Genomic DNA, 16,213 nt, shown 5'->3' with positions numbered 1-16,213 from the left:
TGCCCGGAGGCTTGCCTATGTATACACGCTCCTGGATGTCAGCTGAGGTCCCGCTGCCAGTTAAGGATTGAGAGAAAACTAAGACCCCTCTCCAGAGTGGCACCCTCAATGACCCCCCAAGATGAAAGGTAATTCTTGGGGTCCCTAGCCTCTGCCTCACCCCAAGTTCTTCTTTGCTTTGGCTGTATCACCTCAATTCTAGGAGTCTGCTTGGTCAGTCTCCCTGGTAGAAGTGAATGCATGGACAGGTTCTGCTCTGTACTTTATTTACGCGTGCACACACACACACACACACACACACACACACACACACACACACACCACATAAAAAGGTTAAGCCGGGCAGCGGTGGCACAAGCCTTTAATCCCAGCACTCGGGAGGCAGAGCCAGGCAGATCTCTGTGAATTCGAGGCCAGTCTGGTCTACAGAGCGAGATCCAGGACAGGCACCAAAACTACACAGAGAAACCTTGTGTCGAAAAACAAAAAACAAACAAAACAAACAAAAAAAAAAAAAAGAAAGAAAGAAAAAAGAAAGAAAGAAAGTCCAGGTTAAGTAGGGGTTAAGTATTCCTTCCTGGAGGATTCTTCCTGTCTCTGGGACCAGCCTCTAGTCATTGCCTTCTCACATATCTGTTCCACCCAGTAGTATTTTAGTTTAAAAAAATCAAGGAAATAATATTTAAAATTTCATCTCCTCACACTAGCCACATTTCAAGTATTCAAGAGCTGTGTGTGGACAGTGGCTACCATGGCCATGCACAGGGTCCATCCTGTCATGGCAGACTGTTTTTAGATAATGCTAGACAAGGTGAGGGACCTCCCTGTTAGAAGTTGTGTGGAGTCTGTAAGAAGTGTGACCAAAAGTTCACCCCAGTATCTACACCATTTAAAGAATAAACACAGAAGGCAGGCCTAATGGTGTTGACCTGTCTTCTCAAATACTCAAGTGGCTTGAGGCAGGAGGATGTAAAGTTTAAGGCCAGTCTCCAAAGGAAGTCATACTGGGCCGAGGTGACAGCCCAGTCAACCATCCTCAGAGCCAGGTAAAACCGCGCCTAGTTGTGGAATCCAGGACAGGCCCGTCCGAGAGGCTTTCTGGCCAGCCAGGCTAGTCTATTTGGTGAGCTCTAGGCCATTGTATGTCTAGGTCAAATGTATGTCTTGCTCGGCATGGAGGCCCACGCCTTTAATCCCAGCACTCAGGAGGCAGAGGCAGGTGCATCTCTGAGTTTCAGGCCAGCCTAGTCCACAAAGCAAGTTCCAGACCAGCTAGGGCTGCACAGTTAAGACCTTTTCTCAAAAAACAACAAACAAAAAAAGATGCCATGTCTCAAAGAAGGCTACTGTGGTCCTGAGGGTGACACCCAAGGTCGTCCCTTAGCCTCCACACACATGCATGTATGCACCTACAAACAACTGAACGTGCTCACGTGCATTCAAACACAAAAGTGACACAGGGCCAAGGCCGCAGACCTGACCTCGGTCCCTGGAAGCCACATGGTAAAAAGGAAGAACCAACTCCGGCAAGTTGTTCTCCACCCTTTGTGTGCATGCCATGCCCTCCCACACACATAAATAAATGTGAAAAATGATGCATTCAAAAGGCAAGGCTTGGTGAGATCGCTCACCAGATAAAGGCACTTGCTCCCAAGCCTGCTGGCCTGAGGTCAACCTCCAGAGTCCACAGAGTGGAAGGAAAGAACGGACCACAAGTGTACCATGGCACGCATGTGCCCCCCCCCACAATAAACAAATAAATGTAAAAAAACTGTAAGGGCTCAAGAGATGGTCCTGTAGGGCAGTGGTTCTCAACCTGTAACTGATGTGGACTGTTTACTCACACAATCCATGGTACCAGGCTTTTTCTTTTGGGCCACCGACCAGCTCCTAAATCATGACACGGAGACTTATTAGTTTTGAATGCTGGGTCTAGCTCTTTTGACTTAAATGAACCTGTTTCTTTGTCTCCTTTGCCTCAGGGTTTGTTACCTTTCTTGTCTCTCTCACTGCTTCCCTATGGCTGGCTGGGTGATGTCTGCCTGGCTTCTTGCCCTGGGCATGTCCTTCTTTCTCCTCCTCCTCTCCTTCTTCTCCTCTGGAACCTTGATTCTTCCTCCTATTTATTCTCGCTGCCTGGTAGCCCCGCCTATCCTTTCTCTGCCTACCTATTGGCCATTTGACCAATCAGGTGCTTTAGGCAGGCAAGGTGAAACAAATGCAGCACATCTTTACATCATTATCAAATGCAGCATGAACAAAAGTACCACATCTTCGCCTGGTTAAACAAATATTCCACAATTCATTCTGTAAAAAGTTCGTTGTATGTGCCAGAATTATGCCTGGGCTAAGAATGAACAACTATGTGCCGGCTCCCTGGGATCAGAAGTAAAGAACAGCAGTGATCCCCATCCATGGAGTAACTCTACTTCCCGACTTCTCTCCCCACCAAGGCTTAGCAGTTTAGGGCCCAGATGAGGCTGGCCCCCCTTCTGGAAAGAATAGACACAAAGGCTTTAGTCGTACATCTATTTTGTGGGTATCAAATGACGCACTGGGTCTGACAGGACAGTAATAGGTAGAATACAGCTCAAATGTAAGTGCTCCCTGGTGTGACTGCCATCCCCCCTGCTAAGTCTCAGGCCTCTTTATACTGCAAGAGCTTGGGCTGTGGTTATTAGGTGGTTCCTACCTGCCTAGTGCCCTCCAGTGAGGGTCTGGGGGCATGGCTTGGCCATGAGTGATGATAACATGATAGCCTAGCGCGTATAGGGCCCCAGGTTCCACCACCAGTGTCACAGCTAACAAAATGAAAGCCCTTTTAAAAATATTTATATTTTTTAACTTATGTGTCTATGTGAGTGTATGTCACCTAGACACAGGTACCTGCAGAGGCCAGGAGGTGGCGCCATCAGAGCTCCTGGAGGGGGGTTGTAAGTGGCTGTGAACTCTCATGCTGCCATCAGCCTCTGAGCTCCAACCCCTGGGACCTTTTTTGTTTGTTTGTTTGTTTCTCTGTGCAACCCTGGCTGTCCTGGAACCCGCTCTGTAGACCAGGCTGCCTCAAACTCCCTCCGGTGCTGGGATTAAAGGCATGCGCCACCACTGACTGCCCAGCCTTTTTTTCTCATTAAAAACAAAACCACAAAAACAGTATCATCTTTGGAAAGATAGGATGAGGATTAAGAGACTGTTCCCTTGACAGTTACAATGGCTGTCATTTCTCCAGCACCGCTTTGCCAGGCACTATCGCCTCTGCAAAAGCTTGGGCGCGGCAGTGTTGGAATTATGCCCGTTTTACCAATGTTGAAAAGAGGCACCAGGAGGTACCTGCTCAGGAGCTCCTGAGCAGTTGCAGGTTAGAGGTGAAAGGGGTTCCTGGAGTGCCATGAGGTCATCTAAGTGAGACTGACCCTGTCTTTCACGTCCCTGTCCTCAGGAAACTGGACGCCTTCATCTATGACGCAGCAGTGCTCAACTACATGGCCCGCAAGGATGAGGGCTGCAAGCTGGTCACCATCGGCTCCGGCAAGGTCTTCGCCACCACTGGTTATGGCATCGCCCTGCACAAGGGCTCCCGCTGGAAGCGGCCCATCGACCTGGCGCTGCTGCAGTTCCTGGGGGACGGTGCGGCTACGCTGGGCGGGAAGTCCTACCCTGAAGAGGGGAGGGCTGGCCGTCTGTCCTGGGGAACGTGGGCTGGGGCCGGGGCTCTGTCCGAGCAGAATGTGTTCACAGTAAGTGACTCTGACCCCATCCCCAGATGAGATTGAGATGCTGGAGCGGCTGTGGCTTTCCGGGATCTGCCACAATGACAAAATCGAGGTGATGAGCAGCAAGCTGGATATCGACAACATGGCAGGTGTCTTCTACATGCTCCTCGTGGCCATGGGCCTCTCCTTGCTGGTCTTCGCTTGGGAACATCTGGTGTACTGGCGCCTGCGGCATTGCCTGGGGCCCACCCACCGCATGGATTTCCTGCTGGCCTTCTCCAGGGTAGGAAAGGGAGCGTGGAAGCAGGGGAAGCACCAGCGGGGGGCGAGGGGGCAAAGAAATGGAAGGTGTGGGTCAGGTCCAGCGTGGAGGAAGAGGTCGTTGGGTGCGGGCACCTGGCTGACCCGTCCCCACCCCTCACAGGGCATGTACAGCTGCTGCAGCGCCGAGGCTGCTCCACCGCCTGCCAAGCCTCCGCCCCCGCCGCAGCCGCTGCCCAGCCCCGCATACCCCACCGCGCGTCCGCCCCCTGGCCCTGCGCCTTTCGTGCCCCGAGAGCGTGCAGCCGCCGACCGCTGGCGCCGGGCCAAGGGCCCCGGGCCTCCGGGGGGCGCAGCGCTGGCCGACGGCTATCACCGATATTATGGTCCCATCGAGCCGCAGGGGCTGGGCCTTGGCGAGGCGCGCGCGGCACCCAGAGGCGCGGCCGGACGCCCGCTGTCCCCATCCACCACACAGCCCCCGCAGAAGCCCCCACCCTCCTACTTCGCCATCGTGCGCGACCAGGAGGCGGCCGAGCCCCCCGCCGGAGCCTTCCCCGGCTTCCCATCCCCGCCCGCGCCGCCCGCCGCCGCAGCTGCCGCCGTCGGGCCGCCACTGTGCCGCCTGGCTTTCGAGGACGAGAGCCCTCCGGCGCCCGCGCGCTGGCCGCGTTCCGACCCCGAGAGCCAGCCGCTGCTGGGTGGGGGCGCGGGCGGCCCGAGCGCGGGGGCCCCGAGCGCACCGCCGCCGCGCCGCGCGCCGCCACCACCGTGCGCCTACATGGACCTCGAGCCGTCGCCTTCGGACTCCGAGGACTCGGAGAGCCTGGGCGGAGCGTCGCTCGGCGGCCTGGAGCCCTGGTGGTTCGCCGACTTCCCCTACCCGTACGCCGAGCGCCTCGGGCCACCGCCCGGCCGCTATTGGTCGGTCGACAAGCTCGGGGGCTGGCGCGCCGGCAGCTGGGACTACTTGCCCCCGCGCGGCGGCCCCGCGTGGCACTGCCGCCACTGCGCCAGCCTGGAGCTGCTCCCGCCGCCGCGCCACCTCAGCTGCTCGCACGACGGCCTAGACGGCGGCTGGTGGGCGCCGCCGCCGCCACCCTGGGCCGCGGGGCCGCCGCCCAGGCGCCGGGCCCGCTGTGGGTGTCCGCGCCCGCACCCTCACCGTCCGCGGGCCTCGCACCGTGCGCCCGCCGCCGCGCCGCACCACCACCGACACCGGCGTGCGGCCGGCGGCTGGGACATCCCGCCGCCCGCGCCCACCTCGCGATCGCTCGAGGACCTGAGCTCCTGCCCACGGGCGGCCCCCGCACGCAGGCTCACCGGGCCCTCGCGCCACGCGCGCCGCTGCCCGCACGCTGCGCACTGGGGGCCGCAGCTGCCCACTGCACCGCACCGGAGACACCGGGGCGGGGACCTGGGCACGCGCAGGGGCTCGGCGCACTTCTCCAGCCTGGAGTCCGAGGTATGACGCGGCTCCGGGGGCCCCCCCGCCGCCCTCTCGGTCAGCGCAGGCCACGGCCCGAGGGGGCGCTCTATAGTGGACAGGACCCACAGGGGTTGGGAAGGACGGAAACGGACCTGGCCGGACCCCGCCTGGAGCAGCGTTCTGCGCCCCCTCGCGTTGGGGGAGCCATGAGCCAGAGGGGACTTGGTCGCCCAAATCTCACCCATCCTGAGAGCAAGGGGGCGGGGTTCTTGGAGGCCACCGACTCTTTTTTTTAAACCCGAAAAGGGCTTTTTAACGTCACCTGATTTGGCGGGAGATGGGGAGGGGTCGCGTCGCGCCCCGCGCCCACTCTCGGGGCCATGGCCCTCACATCACTGTGCAGCTCCCTGGCCCCAGCCACACCTCCCGGGGAGCCTGTTTTTAACCTTTCATTCATCAGGACTCAAAACTGTGAGACGAGTACGCCAAACTGTGACTCCAGACCTTGGCCCCGCCACACAGAAACCCCTGACCCCAGACTGTGACTTCCAACACCTAAAATGATCATCTGACCCCAGACTGTGCCCCGACCAGACTGTGACCCTTACGTCAGACTTCGATGACCCCTCCCTTTAGATCCTTGTTGTCTCTGACCTATGACCTATACTCCACGAAAGCCCTACCTTCACCTGCCTCCCCCACTACCAACCCAGATGCCACCGACCACATCTTCAAGTCCAGCCCTTATTTATGACCCTTCAGTGATGATCCAGCAGACACTCCACCCCCGGGCCTCCTTTCCCAGATCTCAGCAGGGTCTGAGGCTGGATTGAGAGGTGGGTCTGGGAGCCCACACTGGACCCTTCCTCCCCACTCCCACTACTACACTGCAGTGTTTGGAATAAAACCATGTTTTTACGCCTCCTCGGTCCAAGCCTGAGCTCTATGTCTGTCTCTTAGGCCCCTTCAGCTTCTCGGGAGAAAATGGAATCTGAGAAAAGTCCGTGGGGAAAACAGACAACAGAAACTGGGCTGCTGGTGTAATGGTGGCAGAGTGTTCTCCTAGCATTCATAGCACCCTGAGTTCCGCCCCAAGTCCTAGGAAACAGGAGATGGGGGAAGGCACCATAAAAACCCAGGGAGTGGCAAGAGACCGAGGAAAGAGGGGTGGAGGGGGCAGGGAAGAGACACACCCTAAGAGGAGAGGTAAAAATAAGGGATGCAAACATTAGGGCCAAATCTAGAGTCCTGTTCCTAAGGCTCCTGGCAAGAATGGTTTGATGGGTTATCTTATGTAAATGAAGAAAGCGGCCAACCCACGTCTTGAATACCCTTAATCTCCCCAGTGAGAACCTATTTCCAACATTTCATTATTCCAATTAACCAAAACTCGGGTGCACATGGGCGGATAAAGAGAGTTGACACAGTTGTAGCAGCGGCCTCAAGAGAGACTTTCTGATTAAGTGCTTGCTGACCAGAGCTGCCATGGGAATGCCTGGCTGGGAAATGGACTGCCCCTAGAGGACAGATTCAATCCACTAACTTATACATAATGTCCAGCCTGTCTACTCGAAAGCATTTTGAAACAATTTAAAGCCATCATAACAAGGAGAGGAGAAGAAACCGGCCTTATAGGTCCTCGGGGAACAGAAGCCCAGTCTCTTTGCCAGTAAGTGCTTGTTTGCATACATGAATAATTAACTAAGTGGAAAGACAGCCCCAGGAATGAAAGGTGGAAGATGCCCAGGGGCTCGGAATTCAAGGACTCCTGTAGAACTACAACTCCCAGAAGGCCTTGCCTCTGCTGCGCGGAAGAACTCGCCAAGGTCGCACGAAAGGCACGATCGCTGTTAATTTATCTTTTGTCACTGAGCCAGACACCGTTAGTTGGGGCGGCCATCTCTCAGCGCACCACTACTTATTTCTAGCCCTCAGGTTTCCCAGGTAACAGTGCAGTGGGTCTTAGACTGTGGGAAGCGAAAACCGGAAGTGACGCGTCCGGGACAAGAAGATGGCGGCGCGCAAGGGTCGGAAGCGCACATGTGAAACTGGGGAACCCATGGAGGCTGAATCCTGCGACCCAGGGTCCGAAAGCCCACCGCAGGTCTACCTGCCTGGCAAGGGGCCGCCCCTGGCAGAAGGGGAGGAGCTGGTAATGGATGAGGAGGCCTACGTGCTGTACCATCGTGCGCAAACTGGTAGGCTGAGGGCCTGATTCTCGGGTCCAGGGAAATGAAGTTCCTGACTTGGAGCCTGGGGGACGCGGGGTCTGGAGTCTGAGGGTTTTGACACCCCCTTGCGGACTGCTGGCCGTTGTTGGAGGTGGGAGCGGAGTTCCCAATGTCTCATCCTCACTGCGACTGTACCTCCCCCCCCCCCCCAGGCGCCCCTTGTCTCAGCTTTGATATAGTCCGAGATCACCTGGGCGACAACCGAACAGAGCTCCCTCTCACTCTTTTCCTGTGTGCGGGAACCCAGGCTGAGAGCGCCCAGAGCAATAGGTGAGATTCATACTTTTTTTGTTTTGTTTTTTGTTTTTCAAGACAAGGTTTCTCTGTAGTTTTGGTGCCTGTCCTGGATCTCGCTCTGGAGACCAGGCTGGCCTCGAACTCACAGAGATCCGCCTGGCTCTGCCTCCCGAGTGCTGGGATTAAAGGCATGTGCCACCACCGATTGGCTTGAGATTCATACTTTTTCAAGACATCCTCAAGGACCCAAGAGTTAGGACTATCCGCGTCTGCCAGACCTAAAAGTCTGGGTCCTCAGCCTCCTTCCGCCCTAAGCATCCTGGCATTCAGTTCCTAATTCATCCTTTGCTTCCCCAGACTGATGATGCTTCGAATGCACAATCTCCATGGGACGAGGCCGCCACCCTCAGAGGGCAGTGATGATGAAGAGGAGGAGGATGAGGAGGATGAAGAGGATCGGAAACCTCAACTGGATCTGGCCATGGTTCCCCACTATGGTGGCATCAACCGAGTTCGGGTACTTGCCTTCCCAGGGGCTTGTGCAGCATACCCCGTTCCCCAACATTCAAATGTCCCTCAGTACCTCCTCCTGCCCCTCAGTTTTTTCTTTTTTGTTCTTCAGACATATTCTCACTGTGTAGCCCAGGGTGACTTCAAACTCAGGATGGTTTCCCTGCCTCAGCTTCTAATGATTGAGAGAACAGGCGTGAGCCACCACACCCAACAGTTCCCTTCAGCTTTCACAGATTTGTTTGGTGCATAGTGTTTTTTTGTTTGTTTGTTTGTTTTCCTTATCTTTAGGGGAATAATGGTTGTTATATACGAGGTAATGTTTTAGACTATAGTGGTTTTTTGCTTGTTGCTATCATCATCATCGTCATCATCATCACTCAGTTTCCCCTTAGGCAAAATGCTGAGAATTATGATGCTTACCAGGTAGGACTGGTAAGGAACTAAACAGTGTGTAAGAGCTGAAACAGCACCTGGTTATAGTGTGAAATGTAAGGATTTTACTTACCTATTGTTTAGGAACTGAGGCAGAAGGATCAAAAGCCAGCCTAAGCTACAGAATGAGTTCAAAGGTAACTCAGTGGTAGAGTGCTCACCTCGAGTGTGTTAGGGCCTAGGTTCAATGAATAAAGCATCTTCTTCTGATCAGGTAGATGAGTAAATAAAAGGAGATGATGTACAAGAGCACTTAGACCCAAAACTTGACCCACAGCTGGGCCTGTTGTTTCTGTTAAATTATTTCTATGCCTCAGGTACTGTCCTAACCTCAGGATACTGAGCCTGTAGACAGAAAGCTGACTACTAACATACTAGTGAGGGACAGAACAGGAAGAAACCCGTCAATACGTAGTTTGTTACAGGTGCTGAGTGTGGTGGAGAAAAACTGAAAGTAGGGTAAGTGTGTTCCTAGGCTGGAGTGGCTTTTGTAATGGTGCCGCTTGAGGAGGATTGGTCCGCAGGTGCTCTTGGGATAGAGACCCAGCAAGTTCTGAAGTTTGGTGAAGTGGAGAGGGCAGTGTGTGGAGCAGGGTGGACAGAGGCGGTGACAAGATGTGGAGGGAGCACCCAGAAGACCCGTTGTTCTGGCCTTGTGTGGACTTGGGCTTCTCCCTCAGGAGAAGTTAGGAACAAGTGGAGGAAAGAGCCATCTGGGACTTTTGAAGAGAATCCCTCTGGCTTCTGTGCAGAGACCTGGCTTCAGGGAGCCAAGCGTGTTTGATTCTGAAAGGGGCAACTCATGGGAAGGATGGCGTCAGTAGAGACGTGTGTGACCACAGTACAGGTGATTAGAAGGATTTGGAAGGGTGCTTCAGTACAGGTGTTGGGTGTGAGGAAGACACACAGTCAAACATGGGTCTCAATGTCCGGGCCCAAGGTGAATGTTAGGGTACTATTGCTGTGGGAAAACACCACATCCAAAGGCAACTTGGACAGGAAAGAGTTTATTTGACTTACACTTCCGCATCACTCTTCATCACTGAAGGAAGTCAGGACAGGAACTCAAACAGGGCAGGAACCTAGAGGCAGGAGCCGATGCAGAAGCTATGCAGGGGAGCTGCTTACTGGCTGCTCCTCATGGCTTGCTCAGCCTGCTTCCTTTCTTTCTTCCTTCCTTCCTTTCTTCCTTTCTTTCTTTTCTTTTCTTTTTTTTTTTTTTTTTTGTTTGTTTGTTTTCTTCTGTTTTGTTTTGTTTGAGACAGGGTTTCTATGCATAGTTTTGGCTGTCCTGGTACTCACTCTGTAGACCAGGTTGACCTTGAACTCAGAGATCTGCTTGTGACTGCCTCCCAAGTGCCAGATTAAAGGGGTGTGCCACCGCCGCCTGGCCAGCCTGCTTTCTTACAGAGCCCAGGCCCACCTGCCCAGGGATGGCCCCACCCATAGTGGGCTGGGCCCTCCCCCATCAGTCACTCATTAAGTAAATGCCCTCCTGCCTGCAGCCCCGTCTTATAGAGGTGTTTTCTCAGTGAAGCTCCCTTCTCTCAGATTGCTCTAGTTTATGCCGAGCTGACCTAAACTAGCCAGCGCAGTGGAGATGACTGAGGAATGCTAATGCTGCCTGTGCTAATTGGGCAGGCTGAGGAGCTGTAGTGAGTATAGAGGTGGGCGGTCCTGAGGCCCAGGCCCTGGAGCCCTTTAGCACACTCTAGAACCAGTGGGGGCGTGGGGCTTCACCCTCACTCCTGACTGGTCCTCCCAGCACCAGGAGGTGACCCGTCACCATCTGGTCTTGGAGGTTGCAGTTTCTTTCCACAAAGCTGTGTGGGCCTCCAGTTTGTCTGTAGACATGCAGAGGTTATGGTTCTGGGGGTCTGCTGGCCAACTTTAGGCTTCTCTCTTTGTTTTGTGCACCCCCTGGCAGGTATCCTGGCTGGGGGAGGAACCTGTGGCTGGAGTGTGGTCAGAGAAGGGCCAGGTGGAGGTGTTTGCACTGAGGCGGCTCCTACAGGTGGTAGACGACCCCCAGGCCCTGGCCATTTTCCTCCGGGATGAGCAGGCCCGCGTGAAGCCCATCTTCTCCTTTGCTGGCCACATGGGTGAGGGCTTTGCTCTTGACTGGTCTCCTCGAGTACCCGGTGAGTCTGGATTGTCCTGTGCTTCAGGGAGGGTGGGCAGTAGGACTCCTGGGACGGCAGGAAGGGGCCAGGTGGGTAAGGTGGTTTCCTAACCCTTTCTCAGGCCGTTTGGTGACTGGTGACTGTCAGAAGAACATCCACCTCTGGACGCCCACGGACGGTGGCTCCTGGCATGTGGACCAGCGGCCATTTGTGGGCCACACACGCTCAGTGGAAGATCTGCAGTGGTCACCAACTGAGGACACGGTGAGGAAAGACTGGAGGCCTGGACATGGGGGTCTGATGGGGACAGGCTAGGAACCTGAACCCTTGGCTTGGCAGAGGAGGGGCCCACGTTGGGGCCTGATTCAGACACGGGAACAACGGATGATAGTGTACCATGGTCTTTGGGTTGTTTGGGGCACACCTTCCCACTCAGACTTGTTCCACCCTACTCAGGTGTTCGCCTCCTGCTCAGCTGATGCCTCCATTCGCATCTGGGACATCCGAGCAGCCCCAGGCAAGGCCTGCATGCTCACCACAGCCACTGCCCATGATGGGGATGTCAATGTCATCAACTGGAGCCACAGGGAACCCTTCTTGCTCAGCGGTGGGGATGATGGAGCCCTCAAAGTCTGGGACCTACGACAGTTCAAGGTATCTTCCCAGCTGGGCTCCTAAGGGCTGGGGAAGCTACTGGGAATTAAATCCTGGTGAGGAGGCAGGACCAGCAGGATGTGGTTATGAGCAGAGGCATCACTCATTCAGCCCTGCACATCCCTCCCTGCTTCCCTCTCTCTCTTACTGCGACTCTTGAGGCGGCCCGTCCTCCTGTCTCCCCTTCACCTTTGCTCCTGCCTGATTTCTCACTGTGTGAGGAGGTGGTGCCCAGTCTCTGTTCTCACTGTGTGAGGAGGTAGTACCCAGTCTCTGTTCTCACTGTCTGTGAGGAGGTAGTACCCAGTCTCTGTTCTCACTGTGTGAGGAGGTAGTACCCAGTCTCTGTTCTCACTGTGTGAGGAGGTACCCAGTCTCTGTTCTCACTGTGAGGAGGTAGTGCCCAGTCTCTGTTCTCACTGTCTGTGAGGAGGTGGTACCCAGTCTCTGTTCTCACTGTGTGAGGAGGTAGTACCCAGTCTCTGTTCTCACTGTCTGTGAGGAGGTAGTACCCAGTCTCTGTTCTCACTGTCTGTGAGGAGGTAGTACCCATTCTCTGTTCTCACTGTCTGTGAGGAGGTGGTACCCAGTCTCTGTTCTCACTGTCTGTGAGGAGGTGGTACCCAGTCTCTGTTCTCACTGTCTGTGAGGACGTGGTACCCAGTCTCTGTTCTCACTGTGTGAGGAGGTAGTACCCAGTCTCTGTTCTCACTGTCTGTGAGGAGGTAGTACCCAGTCTCTGTTCTCACTGTCTGTGAGGAGGTGGTACCCAGTCTCTGTTCTCACTGTCTGTGAGGAGGTAGTACCCAGTCTCTGTTCTCACTGTCTGTGAGGAGGTATCCAGTCTCTGTTCTCACTGTCTGTGAGAGGTGCCCAGTCTCTGTTCTCACTGTCTGTGAGGAGGTGGTACCCAGTCTCTGTTCTCACTGTCTGTGAGGAGGTGGTACCCAGTCTCTGTTCTCACTGTGTGAGGAGGTAGTACCCAGTCTCTGTTCTCACTGTCTGTGAGGAGGTAGTACCCAGTCTCTGTTCTCACTGTGTGAGGTGGTACCCAGTCTCTGTTCTCACTGTGTGAGGAGGTGGTACCCAGTCTCTGTTCTCACTGTCTGTGAGGAGGTGGTACCCAGTCTCTGTTCTCACTGTCTGTGAGGAGGTGGTATCCAGTCTCTGTTCTCACTGTCTGTGAGGAGGTGGTACCCAGTCTCTGTTCTCACTGTCTGTGAGGAGGTAGTACCCAGTCTCTGATCTCACTGTCTGTGAGGAGGTAGTACCCAGTCTCTGTTCTCACTGTCTGTGAGGAGGTAGTACCCAGTCTCTGTTCTCACTGTCTGTGAGGAGGTGGTGCCCAGTCTCTGTTCTCACTGTCTGTGAGGAGGTGGTACCCAGTCTCTGTTCTCACTGTCTGTGAGGAGGTGGTGCCCAGTCTCTGTTCTCACTGTCTGTGAGGAGGTAGTACCCAGTCTCTGTTCTCACTGTCTGAGGAGGTAGTACCCAGTCTCTGTTCTCACTGTGTGAGGAGGTAGTACCCAGTCTCTGTTCTCACTGTCTGTGAGGAGGTAGTACCCAGTCTCTGTTCTCACTGTCTGAGGAGGTGGTGCCCAGTCTCTGTTCTCACTGTCTGTGAGGAGGTAGTACCCAGTCTCTGTTCTCACTGTGTGAGGAGGTGGTGCCCAGTCTCTGTTCTCACTGTCTGTGAGGAGGTGGTACCCAGTCTCTGTTCTCACTGTCTGAGGAGGTGGTACCCAGTCTCTGTTCTCACTGTCTGAGGAGGTGGTGCCCAGTCTCTGTTCTCACTGTCTGAGGAGGTAGTACCCAGTCTCTGTTCTCACTGTCTGTGAGGAGGTAGTACCCAGTCTCTGTTCTCACTGTCTGTGAGGAGGTAGTACCCAGTCTCTGTTCTCACTGTCTGAGGAGGTGGTGCCCAGTCTCTGTTCTCACTGTCTGTGAGGAGGTAGTACCCAGTCTCTGTTCTCACTGTCTGTGAGGAGGTAGTACCCAGTCTCTGTTCTCACTGTCTGTGAGGAGGTAGTACCCAGTCTCTGTTCTCACTGTGTGAGGTGGTACCCAGTCTCTGTTCTCACTGTGTGAGGAGGTAGTACCCAGTCTCTGTTCTCACTGTCTGAGGAGGTAGTACCCAGTCTCTGTTCTCACTGTCTGTGAGGAGGTAGTACCCAGTCTCTGTTCTCACTGTCTGTGAGGAGGTGGTACCCAGTCTCTGTTCTCACTGTCTGAGGAGGTGGTGCCCAGTCTCTGTTCTCACTGTCTGTGAGGAGGTAGTGCCCAGTCTCTGTTCTCACTGTCTGTGAGGAGGTGGTACCCAGTCTCTGTTCTCACTGTCTGTGAGGAGGTGGTGCCCAGTCTCTGTTCTCACTGTGTGAGGAGGTGGTGCCCAGTCTCTGTTCTCACTGTCTGTGAGGAGGTAGTACCCAGTCTCTGTTCTCACTGTCTGAGGAGGTGGTGCCCAGTCTCTGTTCTCACTGTGTGAGGAGGTAGTACCCAGTCTCTGTTCTCACTGTCTGAGGAGGTAGTACCCAGTCTCTGTTCTCACTGTCTGTGAGGAGGTAGTACCCAGTCTCTGTTCTCACTGTCTGTGAGGAGGTGGTACCCGGTCTCTGTTCTCACTGTCTGTGAGGAGGTAGTACCCAGTCTCTGTTCTCACTGTGAGGAGGTAGTACCCAGTCTCTGTTCTCACTGTGTGAGGAGGTGGTACCCAGTCTCTGTTCTCACTGTGAGGAGGTAGTGCCCAGTCTCTGTTCTCACTGTCTGTGAGGAGGTAGTACCCAGTCTCTGATCTCACTGTCTGTGAGGAGGTGGTGCCCCCAGTCTTTTGCTCCCACACCAGCTGGGCAGCACAGAGACTGTAACTCTTTTGCCCGTGTGGCAGAGACACAGCTGGTTATATAGCCCGTGGCCTTGGGATGCTGGGAATTGTCTGTTTTAGTGGACTATACAGCATCAGCTGGGAATTTGAGCCCCATTTGTTTCTTGTAGGAAGGAAACTGAGGCACAGAACAGGAGCAGAGGTGACATCACAGCTGAGCTAGGAGTTGTCTGTAGTTCTGAGCGGTGTTCTAGGCAGGCGGAAGAGGCGCTCCCGGTCTCTAGAGGAAGCCAAGACCTCTCCTGGCTTCAGGCCTTCCCTGCATCATCATGTCGTCAGCCTCTTTGCCCAGCTTAATCAGTTCTATGGAATCATCCTTGGGGAAGCTTCCAGAGGGAGCTGCAGCCCTCCATGCCAAATGGCCCAGGGACTTCTGTTCCTGGTACCACTTATTCTAACAAAAATGTTCTCTTTGCGTAGCATCAGGGACCTTAAGGGAGCTGTTTCTGTCCTGTGAAGGCCTCAGCCTTAAAGAACAGCCACCCCTCTGCTCTTTTTATAGGAAAGGGGTGCTGAGGCATGTTCAGGGACATGCAGGCTCCTGTCACCTTGTTAGGAGGCTTATTTGCAGGAAAAAGCTCCCAGCCTCCCATGGACCATACATACGTCTTCTCACCTGTTGTCCTTCCCCTGTGTTCATTGCTGGACTCTGGCTTTGTATGAGTGTAAGTGGGGGGAGAGGGCTGGTTGAACTCTGGCTGAGTGCCAAGTACTCCCTGGGGTCTGACTCCTCCACTCTCTCGTAGTCTGGCTCCCCTGTGGCCACCTTCAAGCAGCACATGGCCCCCGTGACCTCTGTCGAGTGGCACCCTCAGGACGGTGGGGTCTTTGCAGCCTCGGGCGCTGACAACCAGATCACACAGTGGGACCTGGCAGTGGAGCGGGACCCGGAGGCAGGTGAGGCGGAAGCAGACCCCGGGCTGGCAGCCCTCCCCCAGCAGCTGCTGTTCGTGCACCAGGGGGAGACTGATCTGAAGGAGCTTCACTGGCATCCTCAGTGCCCTGGGGTCCTGATTAGCACCGCACTCTCAGGCTTCACGGTCTTCCGCACCATCAGCGTCTAAGGTGGCCGGCACGTGGCCTCGGGCCTCCGCTCTTCATGGGAACTGGACCGTCAGGTCTGTAGACTGCACCCCAGAAAGAAGGACGTGCTCAACTGGCCCATGTGGAACAGAAGTAATGGATTCTACTGACCTGGTGTCTGCCTGTGGACCGACCCTTGCCTGTCCCGGATGTGGTCTCAGTGTGGGATTTCTGTCGGTGTTGACTCCTGGCTTGACCCTTAGACCTCTGACCCAGTACCCAGTTCTGGCTGGTGATCGACTCCAGGAACTTGAAGGATTTTGCCATGCTGGGCCGAGGCTGGGTCTGGGTTGCTCCAGTGGAATTTAGTTCTCTCCTTGCCTTCTGTCCAGCTAGGTCCACCTGAGATCCAAGACTGGGACTGTGTTGGGTGCCCTCCCTGTGCCGACCGACCACTGTTGTACTGTGGGGGTCTGGGCTTCTGCTGCAGTAAAGGACCACAATCAGGCCCCGACACGGGAGACCCCGGTCCTTTGAGATTTCTTCCTATGTAAGGGGATTTGGTGTGGAGCTCCCCCTGCGCTGGACTCTGTCACCCTGTGCCGGCTCTTCCTTTTTGTCTGCCTCAGCCTTTTCTAAACCTTACTCCATTTGGAACTGGCTCTGAGTCAGTAAATGGGTGTCTCTTTCCGGACCACCAGTTTATTAAGGCATCA

The 16,213-nt window shown here is 55.0% G+C and overlaps 2 protein-coding genes across 3 annotated transcripts in view; both read left to right on the top strand.

The window, feature by feature from the left end:
* Positions 1-5,585, top strand: part of Grin2d (glutamate ionotropic receptor NMDA type subunit 2D) — a 45,397-nt gene extending 39,812 nt beyond the window's left edge. For both annotated transcript variants that reach the window (XM_076542532.1, XM_076542529.1), the window contains 3 exons: positions 3,440-3,627; positions 3,764-3,996; positions 4,138-5,585. In XM_076542532.1, the coding sequence (XP_076398647.1) occupies positions 3,440-3,627; positions 3,764-3,996; positions 4,138-5,445 (1,729 nt within the window). In that variant the 3' untranslated portion in view covers positions 5,446-5,585. The remainder of the gene's footprint in view (positions 1-3,439; positions 3,628-3,763; positions 3,997-4,137) is intronic.
* Positions 5,586-5,678: 93 nt separating this feature from the next.
* On the top strand, positions 5,679-16,192 carry Grwd1 (glutamate rich WD repeat containing 1). The gene is made up of 7 exons (XM_006981937.4): positions 5,679-7,601; positions 7,787-7,904; positions 8,229-8,388; positions 10,744-10,957; positions 11,061-11,203; positions 11,396-11,593; positions 15,221-16,192. Exons 1-7 carry the CDS (start codon positions 7,415-7,417, stop codon positions 15,536-15,538), a joined length of 1,338 nt encoding a protein of 445 aa, XP_006981999.3. The 5' UTR covers positions 5,679-7,414; the 3' UTR covers positions 15,539-16,192.
* The last annotated feature ends 21 nt before the right edge of the window (positions 16,193-16,213 follow it).

This window comes from Peromyscus maniculatus, chromosome 1 (assembly GCF_049852395.1).
Source record: "Peromyscus maniculatus bairdii isolate BWxNUB_F1_BW_parent chromosome 1, HU_Pman_BW_mat_3.1, whole genome shotgun sequence".
NCBI lineage: Eukaryota > Metazoa > Chordata > Mammalia > Rodentia > Cricetidae > Peromyscus > Peromyscus maniculatus.
This window is presented reverse-complemented; position numbering and strand designations above follow the sequence as displayed.

Coding starts and splice junctions, on each gene's coding strand:
- Grwd1 (XM_006981937.4), top strand. CDS start 7,415: ATGGCGGCGCGCAAGGGTCGGAAGCGCACATGTGAAACTGGGGAACCC. Junction 10,958..11,060: donor CTGGTCTCCTCGAGTACCCG/GTGAGTCTGGAT, acceptor ACCCTTTCTCAG/GCCGTTTGGTGACTGGTGAC. Junction 11,204..11,395: donor GGTCACCAACTGAGGACACG/GTGAGGAAAGAC, acceptor CACCCTACTCAG/GTGTTCGCCTCCTGCTCAGC.